The sequence below is a fragment of the Heterodontus francisci genome, chromosome 2 (assembly GCF_036365525.1).
Source record: "Heterodontus francisci isolate sHetFra1 chromosome 2, sHetFra1.hap1, whole genome shotgun sequence".
NCBI lineage: Eukaryota > Metazoa > Chordata > Chondrichthyes > Heterodontiformes > Heterodontidae > Heterodontus > Heterodontus francisci.
The window spans coordinates 99,499,587-99,520,549 of NC_090372.1; the positions used below are offsets into that span (position 1 = coordinate 99,499,587).

The 20,963-nt window shown below is 42.8% G+C and overlaps 1 protein-coding gene across 15 annotated transcripts in view; it reads right to left on the reverse strand.

Annotated features, from left to right (window-relative positions):
* Positions 1-20,963, reverse strand: part of LOC137345926 (histone deacetylase 9-like) — a 1,063,883-nt gene that overhangs the window by 845,029 nt on the left and 197,891 nt on the right. Inside the window, exon 1 of one of the 15 annotated variants that reach the window (XM_068009221.1) lies at positions 13,791-13,868. The exons of 13 other annotated variants lie outside the window; for them this stretch is intronic. In XM_068009221.1, coding sequence (XP_067865322.1) covers positions 13,791-13,806 — 16 coding nt within the window. In that variant the 5' untranslated portion in view covers positions 13,807-13,868. Of the gene's footprint in view, positions 1-13,790; positions 13,869-20,963 lie in introns of those variants that run through there. One more of the 15 variants, XM_068009245.1, reaches the window with a different exon arrangement.

Below are 20,963 nucleotides of genomic sequence, written 5' to 3' on the forward strand. Positions count from 1 at the left end.
TCAATCTCTTGGGAGTTATTCAAGTAGTTTATTGTGTTATCATGGTAGTGTACTTTGTTAAGATAAAAAATATTATCATAGATGATTGCAGGAGTTCTCAGAGGTCTTGGATGGTATCAAGTATCTTCAAGGAGTGTAGTAGCCTTGAAAAATGATTGCATCCTCAGGAAGTGTATTGGCATCAAGGTACATTGCCCCTTTCACTGGACCGTAGAAATCAGTATTGGCCAGGTGCTGTGAAGAAGAAGGAGGGGTAGAGATCATTACACCAGTTCTGAAGAAGGGTCACTGACCTGAAATGTTAACTCTGCTTCTCTCTCCACAGATGCTGCCAGATCTGCTGAGTATTTCCAGTATTTCTTGTTTTTATTTCAGATTTCCAGCATCTGCAGTATTTTGCTTTTATTTCATTAGATCAGATCTCTGCGTTGTCTATACAAACCCAGGTTCTCATAGGACTTCCCCAGTCTGAGTATATGCACCTGCACCTGTTGAAGGTGAGGATTCAGTGCTGCAATTATTATGAGGTGGGAGTGGCAGTTCCTGGCTATCCTGCTTCATTTTCCTGTAGATCCAACCACTAGACACCGGTGTAAGGTTGCCTGGAGAACTTTGCCACCAGTGCATGGTCTCTGTACCCTGTGGTTTGAAGGGCTGCAGTAATACACGGGGCAGGTTAAAGAATAAATGGGCAAGTTAAGATTTTTTGTAGTACAAATCCCCAGCCCCATCATCCCCACCCCACCCCTGATGAGTTGAGCACTTGGATCTTTCTGGTTGCTGGTTTCCAGCAGTAGCTAGAAGGATCCGATGGCAATGGTCAAGAGCACAGCTGCAGGCCTCTCAGACCTGTAGCTGTGCAAGAAGCCTGCAGCTGTGCTTGTGTTTCCTCCATGGTCCAGGAGAGGAAAAACAGTTGCTTCCTCTCAGGTGCAATGCATCTGCCAATGGGTGATCATGAAGAAAAGGCTATCCTATCATCTCTAACGGGAGTAGCAGAATAATGGATAGAGTGAAATCATTTTACTTAATGCAGGTAATAGAGTCATTTAAGCTGCAGCATCACAGGAATCTAGCAGCAAAGACACTGCTCATACATGATCACAAATCAGATATGATCACTCTTTGTGTAAATAAGATGTTAGATATGTATATATTGTAATACTATCCAAAAAGTGTTAGGAACGAATTGCTAGGAACTAGTTGTTATGTGTAAGTGTTCCAGTGGGGGGGCGGGGGGCACATTCACGGCTGCGCTGGGGAGTCATGTTATATGTAACACAAAAAACAGTTGAATCAGTAGAAATAGTGGATGCATTGGTGGTCATCTTCCAAGATTCTATAGACTCTGGAACTGTTCCTACAGATTGGAGGGTAGCTAATGTAACCCCACTATTTAAGAAGGGAGGTAGAGAGAAAGCAGGGAATTATAGATCAGTCAGCCTGGCGTCGGTAGTGGGGAAAATTCTAGAGTCCATTATCAAAAGTTTTATAGCAGAGCACTTAGAGAACAGTGGTAGAATCGGACAGAGTCAGCATGGATTTACAAAAGGGAAATCATGCTTGACAAATCTACTAGAATTCCTCGAGGATGTAACTAGTAGAGTTGATGAGGCAGAGCCAGTGGATGTGGTTTATTTGGACTTTCAGAAGGCTTTCAACAAAGTCCCACATAAGAGATTAGCGTGTAAAATTAAAGCACATGGGATTGGGGTAGTGTATTGCGATGCATAGAAAATTGGTTGACAGACAGGAAACAAAGAGTAGGGTTAAATGGGTCTTTTTCTGAATGGCAGGCAGTGACTAGTGGGGTACCGCAAGGATCGGTGCTAGGACCACAGCTATTCACAATATATATTCATGATTTAGATGAGGGAACGAAATGTAATATCTCCAAATTTGCAGATGACACAATACTGGGTGGGAGGGTGAGTTGTGAGGAGGATGCAGAGAGGCTTCAGAGTGATTTGGATAAGTTGAGTGAGTGGGCTCATGCATGGCAGATGCAGTATAATGTGGATAAATGTGAGGTTATCCACTTTGGTAGCAAAAACAGGAAAGCAGATTATCATCTGAACGGCTATAAATTGAGAGAGGGGAATACACAACGTGACCTGGATGTTCTCGTACACCCGCCGCTGAAGGTAAGCATGCAGGTGCAACAGGCGGTAAAAAAGGCAAATAGTATGTTGGCCTTCATAGCAATACGATTTGAGTACAGGAGTAGGGATGTCTTGCTGCAATTATACAGGGCCTTGGTGAGGCAACACCTGGAATATTATGTGCAGTTTTGGTGTCTTTATCTGAGGAAAGATGTTCTTGCTATAGAGAGAGTGCAGTGAAGGTTTACCAGACTGATTCCTGGGATGGCGGGACTGACATATGAGGAGAGATTGAGTCGGTTAGGATTATATTTGCTGGAGTTCAGAAGAGTGAAGGGTGATCTCATAGAAACCGCTAAAATTCTAACAGGACTTGACAGGGTAGATGCAGGAAGGATGTTCCCAATGGTGGAGGAGTCCAAAACCAGGGGTCATAGTCTAAGGATACAGTGTAAACCGTTCGGGACTGAGCTGAGGAGTAATTTCTTCACCCAGAGAGTGGTGAGCCTGTGGAATTCGCTACCACAGAAAGCAGTTGAGGCCAAAACATTGTATGTTTTCAAAAAGGAGTTAGATATAGCACTTGGGTCTAAAGGGATCAAAGGGTATGGGGCAAAAGCGGGAACAGGTTACTGATTTGGATGATCAGCCATGATCACAATGAATGGTGGAGCAGGCCCGAAGGGCTGAATGGACTACTCCTGCTCCTATTTTCTATGTTTCTATATCAGGTCTATAGCCAGAGTATCATGCTGAAATAAACAAGACCGACTCCAGCCTTTTCCAAGTTTTAAAGTGTGATTCTTTCCAACATCTCGGAACCAGAAAACAACATAAAGACAAAACAGAAGAATTTCCTGAGATCAGTTCTAAATTTGAATTTTACTAGTTTGAACCTGTTCTGGTTGTTCTATTGACATGGTATAGCTTGATTTCCTAAACTAGATTGCTGTCAGTCTCATGAAAAACAGTGATCAATTAAAGACATGATGATTTTGTCGAACAAGGTTCAGTTTCATCCTAGATCCTAAAGTGTAGCCACAAAAAACGTTGGCACTATTCACATTGATAAATGCCGAAAGCTTTTGTGAGGTTATTAAGCTACATGCATATCGCCATCGCTGTATCTGATCATTTCCATTATCGCACAATAAAAAGCAAGAATATTGAAGTTTTCTCCCACATTTGAGAGCTCAAAGGTTGTCAGAGTGCCTCTCAAAGAATTATCCAGTCATTTTATTTCTTAAATTCTGCATTATAACAGAATCCATTAGGAATTTGCACAAAATTATTTATCAAAGGAAGATGTTTAAGATTTTGTGCTATGATAAAATGTATGCTAAGGGTTCAAATAATAATCCAGTGTTATTCCGTAAATTAAATTTCAGTGAAATGAAAAGTGTGAGTTCACAAAACAGAGAGATGAACTTACCACACTGCATATGAGTTTTTTACACACTTAGGGGGGATTTTATGTGGGTGAAGGGGATCTCGGCCATCAGCTGAAGTAATGGCAAGAGCCTCACATTACTGCCTCTGGGGAAGACTGCACATTATGTGCCAATTAGGCACTTAAATGGACAGCGGCAGGCCTTCCCCAGGATTAAGGACCCCAGTGACGGAAGACCCGTCGAGTGCTGCCAGCCAGTCAGAGGCTGGCAGCTCTTTTACTGAACAGCGCCACCATGGAAGCACTGGCTGCTGCCAGTAATGGACGCACTGGAGGCTAGGGATGTTGGGCACACATGACACCGGGTCCCTCGATTAGGCAGTAAGTGCCTTTTAGCAAGGGACCCCCCCACCACCACCACACACCCTCACCTTCCGGAGCTGGCAAGCAACCTGCACGGTTGCTCCCTGTGGGCAGAGAGGCCCACCCACTGCTGGGCTAATACCAGCAGTGGCAGGATGAGGCTCTTAATTGGGCATTAATTGCCCACTTAAGGGCCTCAATTGATGGTGGGGTGCGAAGGCTGTCCATGGACCCTCCCACCATGGACTTAATTGGCGTGGAGGCGGGAAAGAGGCAGGAAAGGGGCAGGAAGGTGGCAGGATCCCTCCCACCATCCCACCTGATTAAATGCTCTCCCCACCTCCAAACTCACCCTGTCGGGGGAGCATAAAATTCCCCCCTTAGAATTACTATCACATCACACTTATGCCTCCAACTGACATATAACTCAGTCTATATTAACTCCTTCAATTTATTGTCAAACTTTAGCTCACAGAATCACAGAATTGTTACAGCGCAGAAGGAGGCCATTCGGCCCATTGTGTCTGCACTGGCTCTCTCAAAGAGAAATTCCCTCAGTCCCATTCCCATGCCTTCTCCCCATAACCCTGCACATTCTTCCTTTTCATACTCTGTCCAGACCCCTCATGATTTTGAATACCTCTATCGAATCACCTCTCAGCTTTCTCTTTTCCAAGGAAAACAGTCCTAACTTCTCCAATCTATCTTCATAACTGAAATTCCTCAACCCTGGAACTATTCTCGTGAATCTCTTCTGTACTGTCTCCAATGCCCTTACGTCTTTCCTCAAGTGCGGCACCCAGAATTGGATGCAATACTCCAGCTGAGGTCGAACTAGTATCTTATACAAGTTCAACATAACTTCCTTGCTCTTGTACTCTATGCCCCTACTAATAAAGCCCAGGACACTGTATGCTATATTAACTGCTCTCTCAACTTGTCCTGCCACCTTTAATGATGTATGCACAAATACACCAAGGTTTCACTGCTGCTGCACCCACTTTAGAATTGTACCCTTTATTCTCTATTGTCTCTCCATGTTCTTCTGACCAAAATGAATCACCTCATTTCTCTGCATTGAATCTCATCTGCCACCTGTCTGCCCATTCCACCAACTTGTCTATGTCCTTTTGAAGTTCTACACTATCCTCCTCACAGTTCACAATACTTCCAAGTTTCGTATCATCTGCAAACTTTGAAATTGTACACCAAGGTCTAGATCATTAATATATATCAGGAAAAGCAAGGCTCCCAACACTGATCCTGTGGAGTTTGCAAGTTCTCCCTGTGTCTGCGTGGGTTTCCTCCGGGTGCTCCGGTTTCCTCCCACATGCCAAAGACTTGCAGGTTGATAGGTTAATTGGCCATTATAAATTGCCCCTAGTATCGGTAGGTGGTAGGGAAATATAGGGACAGGGTGTGGATGTGGTAGGAATATGGAATTAGTGTAGGATTAGTATAAATGGGTGGTTGATGGTCGTCACAGACTCGGTGGGCCAAAGGGCCTGTTTCAGTGCTGTATCTCTAAACTAAACTAAACTAAACCTTCCTCCAGGCCAAAAAACATCCATTAACCACTACTCTTTGTTTCCTGGCACTCAGCCAATTTCGTATCCACATTGCTACCATCCTTTTTATTCCATGAGCTACGAGTTTGCTCACGAATCTGTTGTGTGGCACTGTATCAAATGCCTTTTAGCTGATATCTTATAAAATAAGGGATATTGGAATTGCAAAACAATATCTTATTGTTTGTATGTTAAATCTATTACGAAATAACAGACAAAGGAATTTCATCTCAACACCTTATATATGTTATTATATATAAAATGCTGAGTGCTATGAGGGTCATGTCACGTGACCCATTAATTACAGTGGACCTTAACTAGTGTTTTGTGACAATCCCATGAATGCACTAACTAAGTTTTTAATCAAAGGTAACCGCTGTAACTGATGTGGTTTGCCAGCAGGTTAGTCATGTGACCAGCTCTTTGTTTGAAACAGCATCACCTGCGAGGGTTGTTGATTCTTCAAAGCTTACTAACCATACTCAGTGACGGGGTGGGGGGGGGGGGGGGCAGGGGGTAATGGAGTGCTGGTTCTTACACAGACAAGATGTGAATCATCACTGTTGCCCAGCCAATCTTGCTAATTGAATCAGGGAGCACGTCCATTATCTCTCTATTCAACTGTCTCTCAGAATGCAAATGTGCAGCCATATTTTCAGCCATTCAGCTCTGTGGTCTTTTTAAACAAGTTATGTTAAATGTCCAGTAAAAGTTCAAAATAGTGTTCCATATGACAAAATTAATATGTTTCCTTTTGGCAGGTGCAGCTTCCGTCACATCCAGGCTTCACCCATAATATTAACTTTGTACTTATAAAGTGGTGCACAGAAGTCGTAGGACCTGGCCTTCTGAAAGTAAACTTCATAAAGGGAGAAGATTGGTTTGTAGGAAGTATTTTGTAATTATTTTTCAAAAAATGTTTTCCTGTACCCTTTCCTGCATTTTATTTTCTGCATTAGTATTCCTGGGGAGTCCTTGATTTTTTAGCCTTTCTTATGCTTCCAATATCCTTTCTCTTTATTCTTGGTTGCTGCTGGCTTTTCACTCACATTTTGCAAAGAGGTATTGGTTTTGTAACTTTACACTTTTCCTGTGGAGAATACTGTGAAGTAGTGGAAGGAGTCACAGGCCAATTAACAGCGTGAACATTCCTTTCACGAACATACGAACTTAATACCAGCCCATAGGATGGTTTGCCCTATATGGCAGGATATTGGCTCGTATAACCCATATAATAAGGGATGGGGCAGGGGGCATCTACACCCACCGGATGTTAAATCAGAATTCAGAGCTGGAGCGCCACTCACTGGAACTGTCTGCAGGATTCAAAACTCAGAGACAGAACGTTACCACCGAGTCGAACGCTCACTTTTTTGCAAATTGGTGAGGATGAGATTTTTTAGGGATTCTAAACATGCTATGTAACTAAGATGAGGAAGAGGAGATGATGAGATGCCAGAAAATGCAGTTACTGTCTAGGCATTTTGGATACATCTGGCTGTATCCAGCCATCAGTGTTTATAAACATGTCAGCGGAGACCCATCTTCACAATCTCTAGTTCACAAGTCAAACTGCCAGAAGAGTTGCTGCATTTCCTGAATGAAGGCCTGAAGATAACACCCGATCTTTATAGGTAGCACATCATTCTAAACCACTTCAACAACCATCTGTCACCCATCAGGCAGTCTGCTGTATGCAAGAAAATGCCAGCACTGTTTGTGGAAGAAGGCATCAGATAGACAAGATGCACAAACAGCTTTCACCAAGTGGCAGCGTTCCCTCGAGTGCAGAGTCACACATGATATCCATATAGGCATTAGAGGTCTTTGCACCAACCTCATGAACAGAAAGCATTTCCACTGTGGGGAAGTTCAAAACTGTGGACCATAAATATAAGTCAGTCACTAATAAACCCAATAAAGAATTCAGAAGAAACTTTTTTACTCAGCAACTGGTGATCATGTGGAACTTCCTACCACATGGAATAGTTGCAGTGACAAGCATAGATGCCATTAAGGGGAAGCCAGATAAGTATATGAGGAGAAAGGAATAGAAGGATATGCAGATAAGGTTCAATGAAGTAGGGTGGGAGGACTCATGCAAAGCATAAACACTGGTATAGACCAGCTGGGCCAATAGCTCTATTTCTGTTCTGTAATTTCTATTTAATTCTACAACTTAATGCTCAGGTGGTACCTGACCACAGTAACATCATTATGTACATCTATGAATCCATGTTGTCTTGCGAGTTCCACTATGGTATCTTTTAATCTTTACATGTAGAATATTGGAGCAGAAAATTAGCTGAGTTTTTCCACCAGCTCCCTGCGCACTGCTGCTACTTCCAGTACTTTCTGGCAGAAGTGATGATGAGTGATGAGTGATATACATGCAAATATGCACATATATCGAGGTGGTGCAGTGGTTAGCACTACAGCCTCACAGCTCCAGCAACCCAGGTTCAGTTCTAGGTACTGCTTGTGCGGAGTTTGCAAGTTCTCCCTGTGACTGTGTGGGTTTCTACCAGGTGCTCCAGTTTCCTCCCACAGTCAAAGACTTGCAGGTTGATAGGTAAATTGGCCATTGTAAATTGCCCCGAGTGTAAGTAGGAGAATGGTGGGGGTGCGGTGGGGAATATGGGATTAATGTAGGATTAGTATAAATGGGTGGTTGTTGGTCAGCACAGACTCGGTGGGCCGAAGGCCTGTTTCAGTGCTGTATTTCTAAATAAATATGGAACTGCCTTCCCATTAGAAAGATATCCTTTTATTTGCAAAATCTCTAACAGTAACATACTGTAACTCACGCTTAAAATAATGAGGAAAGTGTTGAAATTGCCTCCAGTATGCAGATATTTCAGTGATTTCTCGAAATCCATGTCATTAGGTTATATATTATCTGATTCTTAACTATACCGATGAGTGATACTGATGAAACATCTGTGCAATATACTAATCAAAATAGCAGCAATTTTTATTTCCACCACTCACTATAAGTAGCCATTACAGAAAGGTTATACCCTAGAAATTCCTCTATCTGGCACAAATTCTGATGGGGGAAAATCAGAAATTAAACTGAATAGAAATTCCTGATTTGTAACACTTCTTTTGCCACATTCCTACATCCCATAATGCAGTAGTACTTTGGATAAGAGTCTGAGGTGTTCCCAGACTGCCTTGAAAATTCTGCCAGATGCTCCCCAATAGGCCCACTGGGTCTTAGTGTGTAGAGAACAGAAGTAGCTTCCATTCTTGGTCTAGTATAGGTCCCACAACTGAGGAAACAAAGAGTAATCGATCTGCAGGGATTCCGATGGACCAATGCCTAGCTGCCCCTGTTGTAACACTAAAGGCCCTCCTAATCATTAGATAACTCTATCCCCGGGATTTGGGATGTGATCGCTGTCAAATTGACATGTTCATTTTCCTTCCATCCCTGTTGGAAAATCCCTCTATTTCACTCTTTCCCACATTTCTATGGCTGATATTGAGAGCTCTGCATTTGGGAATTGTTAACACAAAACCATATCTAATAATCAGTGACATAAACAAATTTAAGAGCTCATTTTAAATATCTAGCCCTATAATAATCAAAATGTCATTTTTTTTTTAACTTCATTTTATTGTACTCTGGAGTTCTGGTCGCTAAGGGTTTGATCGAACTGTAACTTAAAAACATCTCCCTGTTGGTTGCCTCAGCTGTGTGACCTCAATTGATTTAATTCTAATTATGATTACATTGACGGAGAACTCATGTAGATGGTGCAATTTATGGGAAAAAGAGGAATCTGAACAGGAAAGATGGACATTATTGCTAATTGTATATCAATTTTGTTTAATTATATGCAGGTGGAGGGCATTATTTGGGGTTTCACAAGCAGATATCAAGAGACATTCACTGAAACTGGGGTATAGTTGAGTTTTGAGGTGTATACTTCTAGGGCTGCATTTTAAGACTCCGCCACCAAAATAAGCGGCGTGCGTACAAAAATGCAACCTGCACGCATGGGGACCACGTTGCAAAGCCGCCGCGATTACAAACGTTACCATGTCCGGGCTATCCGCACCCCCCCCCCACCCCAATCACGTGGCGGGGGCTGGCAAGCTGTCACTGGCAACAGCGTCCGGCATCAATGTGCAGACACCAGTGCCATTTTTAAAGAGCTTACAGCCCTTAATGAGCTTTAGAAATTTAAAGGGCCACTTACTGTAAAGTCTAGTACAAATGAATAAAATAACCTTTCCATGCATTTCCACCCCCCCCCCCCCCCCCTCACCCCAATGGCATATCACAATATTACTGCCTTTTCCCCCACCCCCACCCCTGGAATAACTACCTTGAAAATTTGACCTCTCCCCCCAACAAAGTTCGGAACCTTTGTTCTTTACCCCTTCCGGCACCCCCCCCCCCCACCCCCCCGACCAATCCACAGCGTTTTAACACCGCTTCTCCCCCCTCACGCCACCTTACCCTGAATGGGGATTCGAAGGCATGGCATTGTCAGCCGCCAGAATAAAGATTGCAATGTGGTGGCTGAATCACTGCAGCCTGCGTGGTAAGTAGGCATTAACATATTTTAATGCGGGTCCCGTTGCCGAGCGTCGGGGTCGGTGGCGGCCTAATTCATTGCAATCCTCATTGGCCCCCCCGCCACCGTTCCCGGCGGCGGGGTGGCTTTAAAATCCAGACCGTAATGTTTCACTCTGTAAATAAATGCTAGACTGAGGAAAGATTAACTCCAGGACCATCTTTCACCAACTGGCTTTCTGGAATATAACAATTATGCTATTGTCTTCTTTTTAAACCACATAGGTCCTATTATCAATCACGGAGGCAAAGAGGGTAAATTAAATTAGGCACTTTTGTGGATCTTCCAGGAGCATGTTTCAGAGTGATTTAGAAGAAACCTCAATACAAGTTACATTCCTCATCACAGATGATGCAGAAAGCAAGAGGAACAAAAAAGGGGTAGTGCAGAAAATAACATTAAAAAAACTTGCTAAGAAATTGTTATGTTTGTCTTTGTTTTTCGGAATTATTTTGATTTAGATTTGCAATACAGAATTAGAATTATGTTTAAGTAGTGTATATAAGTGAAGGCTTCAGAGAGCCGAGTCAGAGTCGTTTGCGAACAGCACCTGAAAGCTGAACATGAGTTATGACCTGGAATCTCCTTCATCTCAAAACATTTCACTTTTGAACTTTAAATCTACTGTGGCTGTGAAGTCCACAATTAAATCCAAATATCTATGATGACAAATATCCATAGATGACAACAATTATACCATTTGACAGTACAACAGAAATTATCACCTTTGGGCAGAAAGTTTTAAAAATGGATAAACCAACCTAAACCAAAAATCATCCAATAAGGGACAGAACTTAATGGTAAACCCAATATGACCCATTTTGCGTTCATTGCAGACATTGAATTTGGTTCAGCTCCCAGCGTAGAACTGACAAATAGCTGCAACATATTATAATGTTTTGTGCAAAATACCACTGTACAATCACAAAATAGATATGAAAGTTTTTTTTATAAGTACCCCAGTAGCTTTTTGTATAAACAAGGAAGAAGAGACCAAGGCTGACCACAGTACAAGAAAATGAAAATGAAAACTTTGCTAATACAATTATTATTATTAATGATGTGTACTTAGAAATGGATGGATTTTTTTTTTAGTTTGCCTTACGACAAATAGTAGTTTAAGTCAGCTGTACCACAAGCAGGTAGGGAGGTCTAAGTTTCACCTACTTGTTATCTTCTCCAATGTTCTCTCCTCCCCTGAAAGTGGTGACTCTTGCTAATATGTGACACACAATTGCATTAGCCCACCAAGCTGCCATTCTTCATGTGTGAATGCAGACAGTAAAGAAGTAATTTTAGGAAATCATGCTCCTGGCACGGTGGCCTGCCCACTGGTATTACATATTGGGAACTTGGGTCCATGCACTGCAAGATTCTTTTTTCATTTTTAATTGTGGAGAGTATGCAGTTAAATTCACAACATTTGCTTCTGCAGAGCAATGCTCCCTGCCAGGAGCATGACTTCCCAACATTATTCATCAAATGTCTGTAGATTATTTGATTATAGAGGTCATTATAATAGAACAGACCCTGTCCTCACCCACTAATGAGTAATCAGGAATGGAAACCTCGCATAGCCCACCCTCAGCCCAGGGATACAAGGTTAAATATTATAATGTCTCTGCTGGTCCAGCTAAGATGAGTTATTTCAGCGAAACCAGAGATTAAATCTGAGGCGTTCTAACCTACATGACTCAATAGTATACCAAGTGTACCTTTACTCATTAAAATGTGCAGCAAGCTTTCAGCACCATTCCTAATTATCATATAGTTCTGATTGTAGGAGGAGATCAGATCTTTGATTGGTAATGTTGGCAACAAGATTAAAGAGCCTGACATGAAAAATGCCAACTGATTGGGAGATGCAGGAAGTATCCTTATAAGGCCAACTGTGGTCTCAAGTAAACTAACTTCCCTCCTTGGAGTTCCATAGTTATTGCCCAGATTCATGAGCGTTTGTCCCAATTTTTGAAGTGAAGCTGCACTCCTGGGATGTCACCCACTTCTATTTTGCCAAGACAAATTTGCACAGGAATGTAACTACTTATGCCTTCAATAATAAGTGGGTGTAATCTATGACTCCTTCAACTTTTGAGAATGTTACATTGAGAGTCATGCTCCTCAGGAAGATGAAATTGCTAGTTTGAACGAACAACGCATCTGCGATTTGATAAGTGCATCTGTGTTCAGTTGATTGCAAAATGTTACTTATGTCACCAGTGATTGCCTGAAATGACCTTGTAGCCTAATGGTTAAGGGCAGCTGTGACCTTAACAATCACCAGTAGTGTTATGGTGGAGGTGGACTTTTGATTTGCTTGCAACATATGGCATAACTCATAATGAAATGTAAGATAATTTTTTTGCCTGGAACCACACATAAATGCACTTCCTGTGACCTCTGGAAAAATGAAGAAAATCGGGCAGATGCAAAAATGGGCAGAGATCCAGCGTATTGGAACTCCACCCAATTTTCTGATTATATCCCCCAACTAACACACATTAATCATTCAGAAACAACTGGAAAACCAAGCCTTATATACCATTACAACCAGCAGAAACCTTGAATTAAGAAAGCTCTATCCAAACTGGTAGGGAGAAGTATGGTAAAGCCAGGTACTATAGAAACAACCAACTGAGACACATTACATTGACTTGTTAACATTTCTGAAGTGAGATTCTACCTCTTATTATGCATCATGACTCCATCTTGAACAGACTGGAGTAACATTCATCTCTGAGACGTTAACCTGTGACCATCTGCCTATGAACTTAGATCCACTAACACTTGTAGGCTACTAAGTTATCATTGCACTTCCTTTTGTCTTGACTGTTGGCTAGGTAATAATCAATGGGTTTCCTTTATCATTGGCCTAAAATTTCTGTTTGTTTCATATTAAACTTAATTTTATCCTGTTTACTTCATGCACCAGTCTAGTAACAGCTCAGCAGCTATGGGAAGGGAGGAACAACTGAGTATCACCTGATCAATAATTGCTATGTTCTTCCAATGGATTTTTGCTGTGCTATCATTTTAGATACTGAAAATTAAACTGGAGAGCAAGTTTAACAGGCTTGAAACAGCACAATTCATTTCTGACCAACTACCACAGTATGGGGAAAATTTATATCTTTATTTTATTGGCTGCCAATGAAATGGTGAGATCATGCCATGCTATATGTTATTTATGTGGTAACACTTACCCTGCCTGACTGAGATTCATGCAATGTTAAAGAAATTATAGAATGCCAGCATGCCACAGGTTCCACTTATTTCACAGCTGCTGTGTGCTAAAATGCTGAAATTGCAAGCTCATGGTAATGGGGAAATCCAATCAGTAATTTTTGCTAGCACCATTAATTTGTAAGGTGCCGCACCTCATTACAGTGTTAAATGCTTGACAAGACTGCAAAATGTATCAAATCTTTAGATTGAGTCATTAGCTGAGGCAAGCACAGTGACTGAACTGTGCACATAACTGCTTTTTGCTTTTTGTAAATGTTCTGTGATACACATACTGTACTATCTTTGCAATGTTCTCCTTGAAATGTTTAAACAAGTTTTAATTTTCTTCAGTGTATTAACAATTCAGAGAGGATACAGATTGAAACTGTTTTTCTTTTCTAATACAGGCAGTATTAAAAATGTTAATTTGCAACTAGTCATATTTTTCTAACTTCAAGTTTATTTTTCTTACCGTTATAGTTGAAACAACACTTTACAGATAAGATTCATTTACATTTACAAATGAACAATGTCATTTCAATCATTAACTCACCAGTTCTACTCTTCATCTTCAAGCGAGAGGCTCATCTAACCTGCAGTGGCTTGCTCATAGTAATAAGACTTCCCAGGACCTACGTTACTGCTTTTTTTAAAGCAACAATCAGAGGAAGTGGTTTGTCAACACCAATAGCTATACTTATCAGCTCTGACACTCATACTCACTGAAGGGAGCACCTGTGTTAACTGAACTTAGCACTGGAGTAGATTTATGTACATCTACACTCATCTATTTACTGCTATAAATGTATATAAAATAAGTAGATCATATAAATAAAAAAAATAAACTAATATACAAAACTATGTTGGTGAAAATATTTTCCTTTGTTGTTGACATTTTTACTTTTTCTTAAAATCATCTAACCTTTCTACTTTGGTGGAGATTCGACCTCGCAGTTTTGGTTCTGTGAGGAGAAGCCTCTTCTTTACCAGGTGACTTCTTCCACATTTTGCCACTTGAACATGTGTCTCTGCTTTCAAGGTAAGGTGTGCCCTTAGACCCCTTTGGAGCCACAGTAAAATATGACCATACATCCAAGTACCATCTGACTTCTGCAGTGTCCCATGTTGTGTAGGATGTAATAAACAATGACATTTTCTGATTTCCCCCTTCAGGTCTGCATTGTGATCTTGAAACTATGAAATCCTAACCTCTAGGTCTGACATTTAAGAAGCTAAAAGCATTTGCCTTTATTGACCTTATTGTGTACTCCTTTATACTTTTCTTTTGGGTAGGCTTGACGATTTGGCTTTGAGATATAGCATCAGGCTACAGCTTCTGATATCTTCCAAAGCCAGAATAGCATTAAAAACAGTGAAGTCTGGAAATGGATGTGTTCCCCTGCAGTTATCCAACAGCTTTTTTTCATAAATCTTGTGTCTACTTTCAGATTTGACACAAACAAACATATCATGGGTGTTGTCCGGGTACTGCATAGATCTGCGATGATATTCCTGGCATCACCCGCCAGCTACAGATCAATAAAATAGAAACCTTTTCCTGTTACAATTGATGCACATGTTTTTAACTGGTGAGATGGATATGAGAGTCACAGTGGATTGAGCAGAGCATTCGGCAAGTCAACAACAAGTAATATTTCTTGTTACTGTAGGTATGTTGAGAAGCCAATATTGCAAAGTATCCTCAGCAAAGCAGGTGTGATTTGACAAATTGTGCCTTGAACATTGCTGACTGACTGATGTTTGCAATTTCCCCATTACAGGTTTGAACAATGCTGCGAGCATACGAGGTGAGTACTGAAGTCACCTTCACTAGCATGAGCAGAAGCAGTGGTGTCACTCTGCTATTTCAAATCCACTTTTGATTCAGGTGAGCACAGCACTTGCTTATTAAATCAAAATCTCTGAAAACAGTGCACGTCAAGTTCAATCAATAAAACTAATGAGATCTGTAAATCCTGAATGCTGTCTCTTGTGCTGTATGAGCATTCTTGTACCTATTAATCTTCTGCCATTGTGAAATGAACAAAACAACAGGAAACCAGCAGCCATTTTGTGCTCTGTCAGTTCCATTGCATTGTGGAGTACAAACCAACTTCACCTGTTTTTTAATAAACAAAGTCACAAATTTGCTCCAAAATGGCTCAATTATAAAGGGGCAAGATGCATTGATATACCAAATAAAAACACACACAGCATAAAGTTCCTTGAACATTGGGAGGTAGGTAACAGTGTTCTGATGTTCTTTGAGTATAGCTTATATCTGTGGTGCTTCCTTCTGATCTTGCAGTTGCCTGAAATCAGCTCATAGTCATAAATATTCAGCACTAATGGCATTCTGTGAATGATGCACTGGCAGTGCCATGGATCAAGGGACAGATTGTACAATGCAAGTAGCTCTTAAGGGGCCAGTAGTCACCCTTAAAGTTGTCCCATAACTGAAGGAGAAAATGGCTGAAAATAGACAAAGGGTTCAGTGTCACCAACTAGGATGACTCTCTTTGGAAATGAGGATTTTCCAATAAAGAGGTGCACTGGACTGAGGTAAATGAGTGGGCTCAATTTTAAGAGCCCGCCGCCGATCTCGGTGCTGAACTCAAAAAATGGGGGCATGCCCACGCAGGCCGCACGCCAAAGAGCACCGCAATTTCCCTTGCAGTGTCTCATTTAAATAGCCAAGGCAGCCTGCCCCCAGCAATCTCGTGGAGGGAGCAGGCTGTCCGTCCCCAGCAATGGCATCAACTGCCTGTGCACAGGCACTGGCACCATTTTAAAGGGCAGCCAGCCCTGTCGGCACATTTAAATTTTTAAAGAAGTAACCCCCAAAATTAAATAAATAAATTTATAATGCCCCTTTCCCACCTCCAATAACAATTACAATAACTATTTGCCCTTCCCCCCAAAACACTTACCTTTTACATCTGACCTTCCCCCACGCAAACTGCACAAAGTTTGTAGGTCAACCCTTCCCACAATCCCCTACACCCATTATGTTTATCTGACCCTGATCTCCGCACACCCCTGCAATGAAAATCTTACTTCATCCCCCCTCCCCACCAGTGTGGCACACGTTTCCCCAGATGGGGATTTGAAGGCGCGGGAGTGTCGGCCACTGCATCAAAGATCACGCAAGGCTCTCAAGATAGCAGGTAAGTCTATTTAAATGTATTCACTTTATTGATTTGCACATTTTAATTGAGGTCCCATTGCCCAGCATCAGTGGGGGGGAGGGTGGGGGGAGGGGGCTGCCACAGAGCGTCGCTGTTGCTGGGAGGATCGGCCGGGCCCTCACGGTGTCAATGTCCATGACAGGCCTCATCTGGAGCCATCTTCAGGCCAACCACCACCCCCCCCCCACCCCGCCACGGAACCCGATACCTGGGGGAGAACAAAACCCAGCTCTATGTCTTGGTTTCTGATGTCCTCTTCACTCAGCTCCCAGCTATTAAACAGATTTACGTCTTGATCTTTTGCCCACAGAAGGATATAGCTGACCTCTCTTAATTGCTGGTGCCTTTTAGAAAACTACTGAATGTCAATCTGGACTTTTATTTGAACTTCTCAAATGCTTCTATGACATCATCAGCTTCCCAATTCATTATGGGCTGCAGCTGTGCGTTCATTCCTGTGCCAGCCGACATTTTGTTTTATGTTTTTGCACGATTCATTCAGTTTTTTTTACTTTCTGGCACTAATTTGAGTCCATTTTTTTCCAATCTAAGTCAGCATTAATCTGTTAATAATGTATTAGGTTTAATCACAGACACCTGCTGCCACAATATTATGTGTCTTGGTTGTCTTCTGGTTCCAATAAGTTGAAAATAATCATACTTTAGACTTGGAAAGGCTGGAGCTCTTTGTTTATTTTGTTCGGCTTCCATGCTGCCTGGTAAGGACCGGTGTCATGTTATGTGTTACATGACCCTCAAGTCAGCAGTGAATGTGGCTGCCTGAAGCACACTTAACCATAACAATTGGTTCATAGCTAATTAGTTCCTAGCTCTTTACCGATAATATAACAATATATAACATTTTGTGTCCTCCTCACAATGTGCCTACCTAACTTTCCATCAGCCGCAAATATGGCTAAATACACTCAGTCCCTTCATCCAAGTCATTCATATAGATCATAAATAGTTGAGGCCCCAGAACCGATCCCTGTGGCACTCCCTAGTTACAGTTTGCCAACCTGAAAATGCCTCATTTATCTCGACTCTCTGTTTCCTGTTACTTAGTCAATCCTCTATCCGTGCTAATATATTATCCCCAACACAATGAGCTCTTATCTTGTGCAATAACCATTCATGTGGCACCTTATCGAATGCCTTTTGGAAATCCAAATACACTACATCTACTGGTTCCCCTTTATCCACACTGCTTTTTACATCCTCAAAGAACTCTATTAAATTTGTCAAACATGGTTTCCCTTTCATAAAATCATGTTGACTCTGCCTGATTGAATTACGGTTTTCAAGATGTCATGCTACTACTTTATTAATAATGGATTTTAGTATTTTCCCAATGACAGATGTTAGGCTGACTGGCCTGTAGTTTTCTGCTTTCTGTCTCCCTTCTTTCTTGAATAGAGGTGTTACATTTGCAGTTTTCCAATCCACTGAGACCTTTCCCAGCCCTGTGGTGCCATGATGGACTGTTAGGCTACCACCAACATAGGTGCGTTGTGTGTCTATGATGGGCGGGTAACAATGTAAATTTATACGCTTGCAGGAGCAGAGCTCACAATGTGTGAGAAAGAGCAAGAACTGGTAGCAGTGTCCCATATATGGTGATCCTCATGCCAATGGAAGAAGAGGCATTGGAGATGCGAGGCATGGAGACAGGGCAGACTATCACTGATGATGAGATACGTGTGGAGCCCTGAAAGAGTGGGTGGCCTAATGGATGGGTGCAAGAGACCCTCTGGTGAGTACAAAGCAAAGTGCTCATGTATCCACCACTGGTCACATGCATCTCCAGACGACGAGTAGTCAGTAGAACATGCTGGAATGCATATTGCCCTCTCATTAATTTTCCCTCTCTTGCAGGTCATGTACAAGAACAGGCAGCTGCAGGGCCTGCAAAATAGTCCTCCACCTCTGAGGTGGAAGAGGAGACCTCAGAGAAAGCATCATCACATCATTTCCCTGCATCTTCCAACAGTGCAGATACTCTCATGTTGGTGGGTATGCATTCACGAATAGATCTAGGGTCACAGTCTGGTGAGCACAGCACAGAAATTCCTGAGCAGCTGACAGTCACTGACAGATGTGGCCACTCACACACAAAGGACTATGGGAGGACACTGCGATGCTCAGCTTTAGGCTTATGACATGCCTCTGGAGTCTGCCACAAGACAGCAGATGCTGGAGCTGCAGCATGATGTGCATGAACATCTGGCGGAGTTTCCAGAGGTTTTTCATACCTATGCGCGAATGATGGAAGAGTCCATCCAGGCCGTGAGTGCAGCCATGTCTCTGGCATGTGTGCATATGGCTTCCTTCATTGAGAGAGTACTGACCCTCAGGGAAAGCCACATCCAGGAAACTACACAGTGAATGCCGGAGATGCATGGGGACTTGCATGTCATTGCCTCCTCCATGAGCTCTGTGGAGCAATGGCTGGATGACGGAGGTGAGGGCAAAATGCCTGGAGTTATTGCCATATGCTCAAATGTCTCAGGTGAGTAGGGAGGGACAAGTGTGCCCTGGCAGTGTACAGTGGCTGGCTGAAACACCCGGGGGCTCTGGAAGCTGCAATGATAGAGGAGGCTCCTGCACCTGTACAGGAAGTCCCCAATATGCCTGGGCCCTCAAAGCCTCAGACAACCACAGGATGACTGCCATGGCCATAGAAAACCATAAAGCAGAAAGGTCAGCAGCCTACCTCCATCTCAGTTGACAGCACAAAGGAGCACCACATAGGAGCACCTGCAAGCATGTGATAAAGTCCACCTAGCTGCATTTGGGTTTCATGGGGTTTTATTATGCAGCTCAATGTCATCTTGCTGTTTATTTGTCTTTAATGAAATCTGATATGCTTCAGCACAAAAAGAATCCTTCACTCATTCATCCACTACTGGGCCATAACAGTTCTTTGGCTCTTGCAAAGGGTGTAATGGGAAGGACCACAGCGCATGAAGTCAATGCATTTTCCATGCCATGGATTGATGTCATGATGGGTCCAGTGAGAAGGTAACAGCATTGAAGGAAAGGGCAGCAGGGCTGTAGAATGTCAAAGATTTATTTACTTACATAGAGTGTAAGGAAAGCTCATGAGAAACGTGCCTGTATTAGTGAGTCATGAGCCTCCCTTGCACATATCTCATTGCGTCTTGCCTGCGGTCCCGTGGGATCTTCATTATAGTCCACCTGCTGAACATTGGATGCCTGCTACTTCCTATTGGGCTCAGCACCTCCTCCATCATCGCCCACATCTTGGTGAATGGAGAGGTGCAGTCTTCGGTGATGCTGCTGTGAAATTTGCAGCAAGCAGAGCCTCTGATGCTAAACCATCTCTGGTGGGTAGCATCTTCTGCGCACAAGAAGCTGATTTCATGCCCCTTGGTGCCCTTCTCATTTGTCGCCCCTTCCAGCCTCATAATCCTTGTGCCCCTCTGGGTGCTGCAACTCTATCCCTCTCTGATGCTCCTTCTCACTGGAGATCTCAAAGCCTGAGTGAAAGAGCCCCATTGCAAATTGCTGCACTCACTTCTCAAGGTCTCCCACCTCTATTACTCTGTAGAAACAAGTAGCAAGCTAAAGAGGACACTCAATCAGAATGCCTCCGCTGTTGTCAGCAAATTTGGCTAGCCTCCAGATTGTTACTGCTGCTGTTTACTCACTATCGACCTCCCTACAATGCCACACAACCTCTTGCAATGGCTGCCGACTGCAGCCAAGACTGACCATCCGCTGAGCTTCAGCCTCTTTGTAGCTGGAGAGGCTCTGAAGCTCTGTGCGCACCTTGCAAAATTGTAAATAGCTATAAAATCACCGTTAATTGTCTGTTTAACAGGCTTAATTACCTTCCCACCACTTCCAAGTGCAGCCTCCACCTGCCAGCCCAGCTGCCTCTGGGACTATCCCCTAGTGGCAGAAACAGATCGGGCTTTCCTCCCAGTGCCCCTCCCGCCTCCCAGCCTGTTTCCACCGCGCTGACAAAATTCAACCCATACAGTACAAAAACAGGGACTTTATAATGAGCCACTATAAAAATCTGGTTCGGCCTCAACTGGAGTATTGTGTCCAGTTCTAGGCACAACACTTCAGGCAGGATGTGAACGCTTTGGCGAGGGTGCAGAAAAGGCTTGCAAGAACGGTTCCAGAGATGAGAGACTTCAGTTACATGGATAGATTGGAAAAAGTGGAGTTGTTCTCCTTAAAGAGGTTGAGAGGAGATTCGATAGAGGGATTCAAAATCATGAGAGGTCTGGACAGAGTAGATGGAGAGAAACTGTTCCCATTGGTGGAAGGGTCAAGAACCAGAGGAGACTGATTTAAGGCAATTGGCAAAAGAAACAACGACATAAGGAACAGCTTTTTTATGCAGTGAGCGGTTAGGATCTGGAATGCACTGCCCGAAAGTGTGGTGGAAGCAGATTCAATTGTGGCATTCAAAAGGGAATCAGATAAGCACCTGAAGCATAAAAAGTTGCAGGGCCCTCAGGGAAAGGGCGGGAGACTGAGACAGAGGGAGAGAGAGGAGTTGA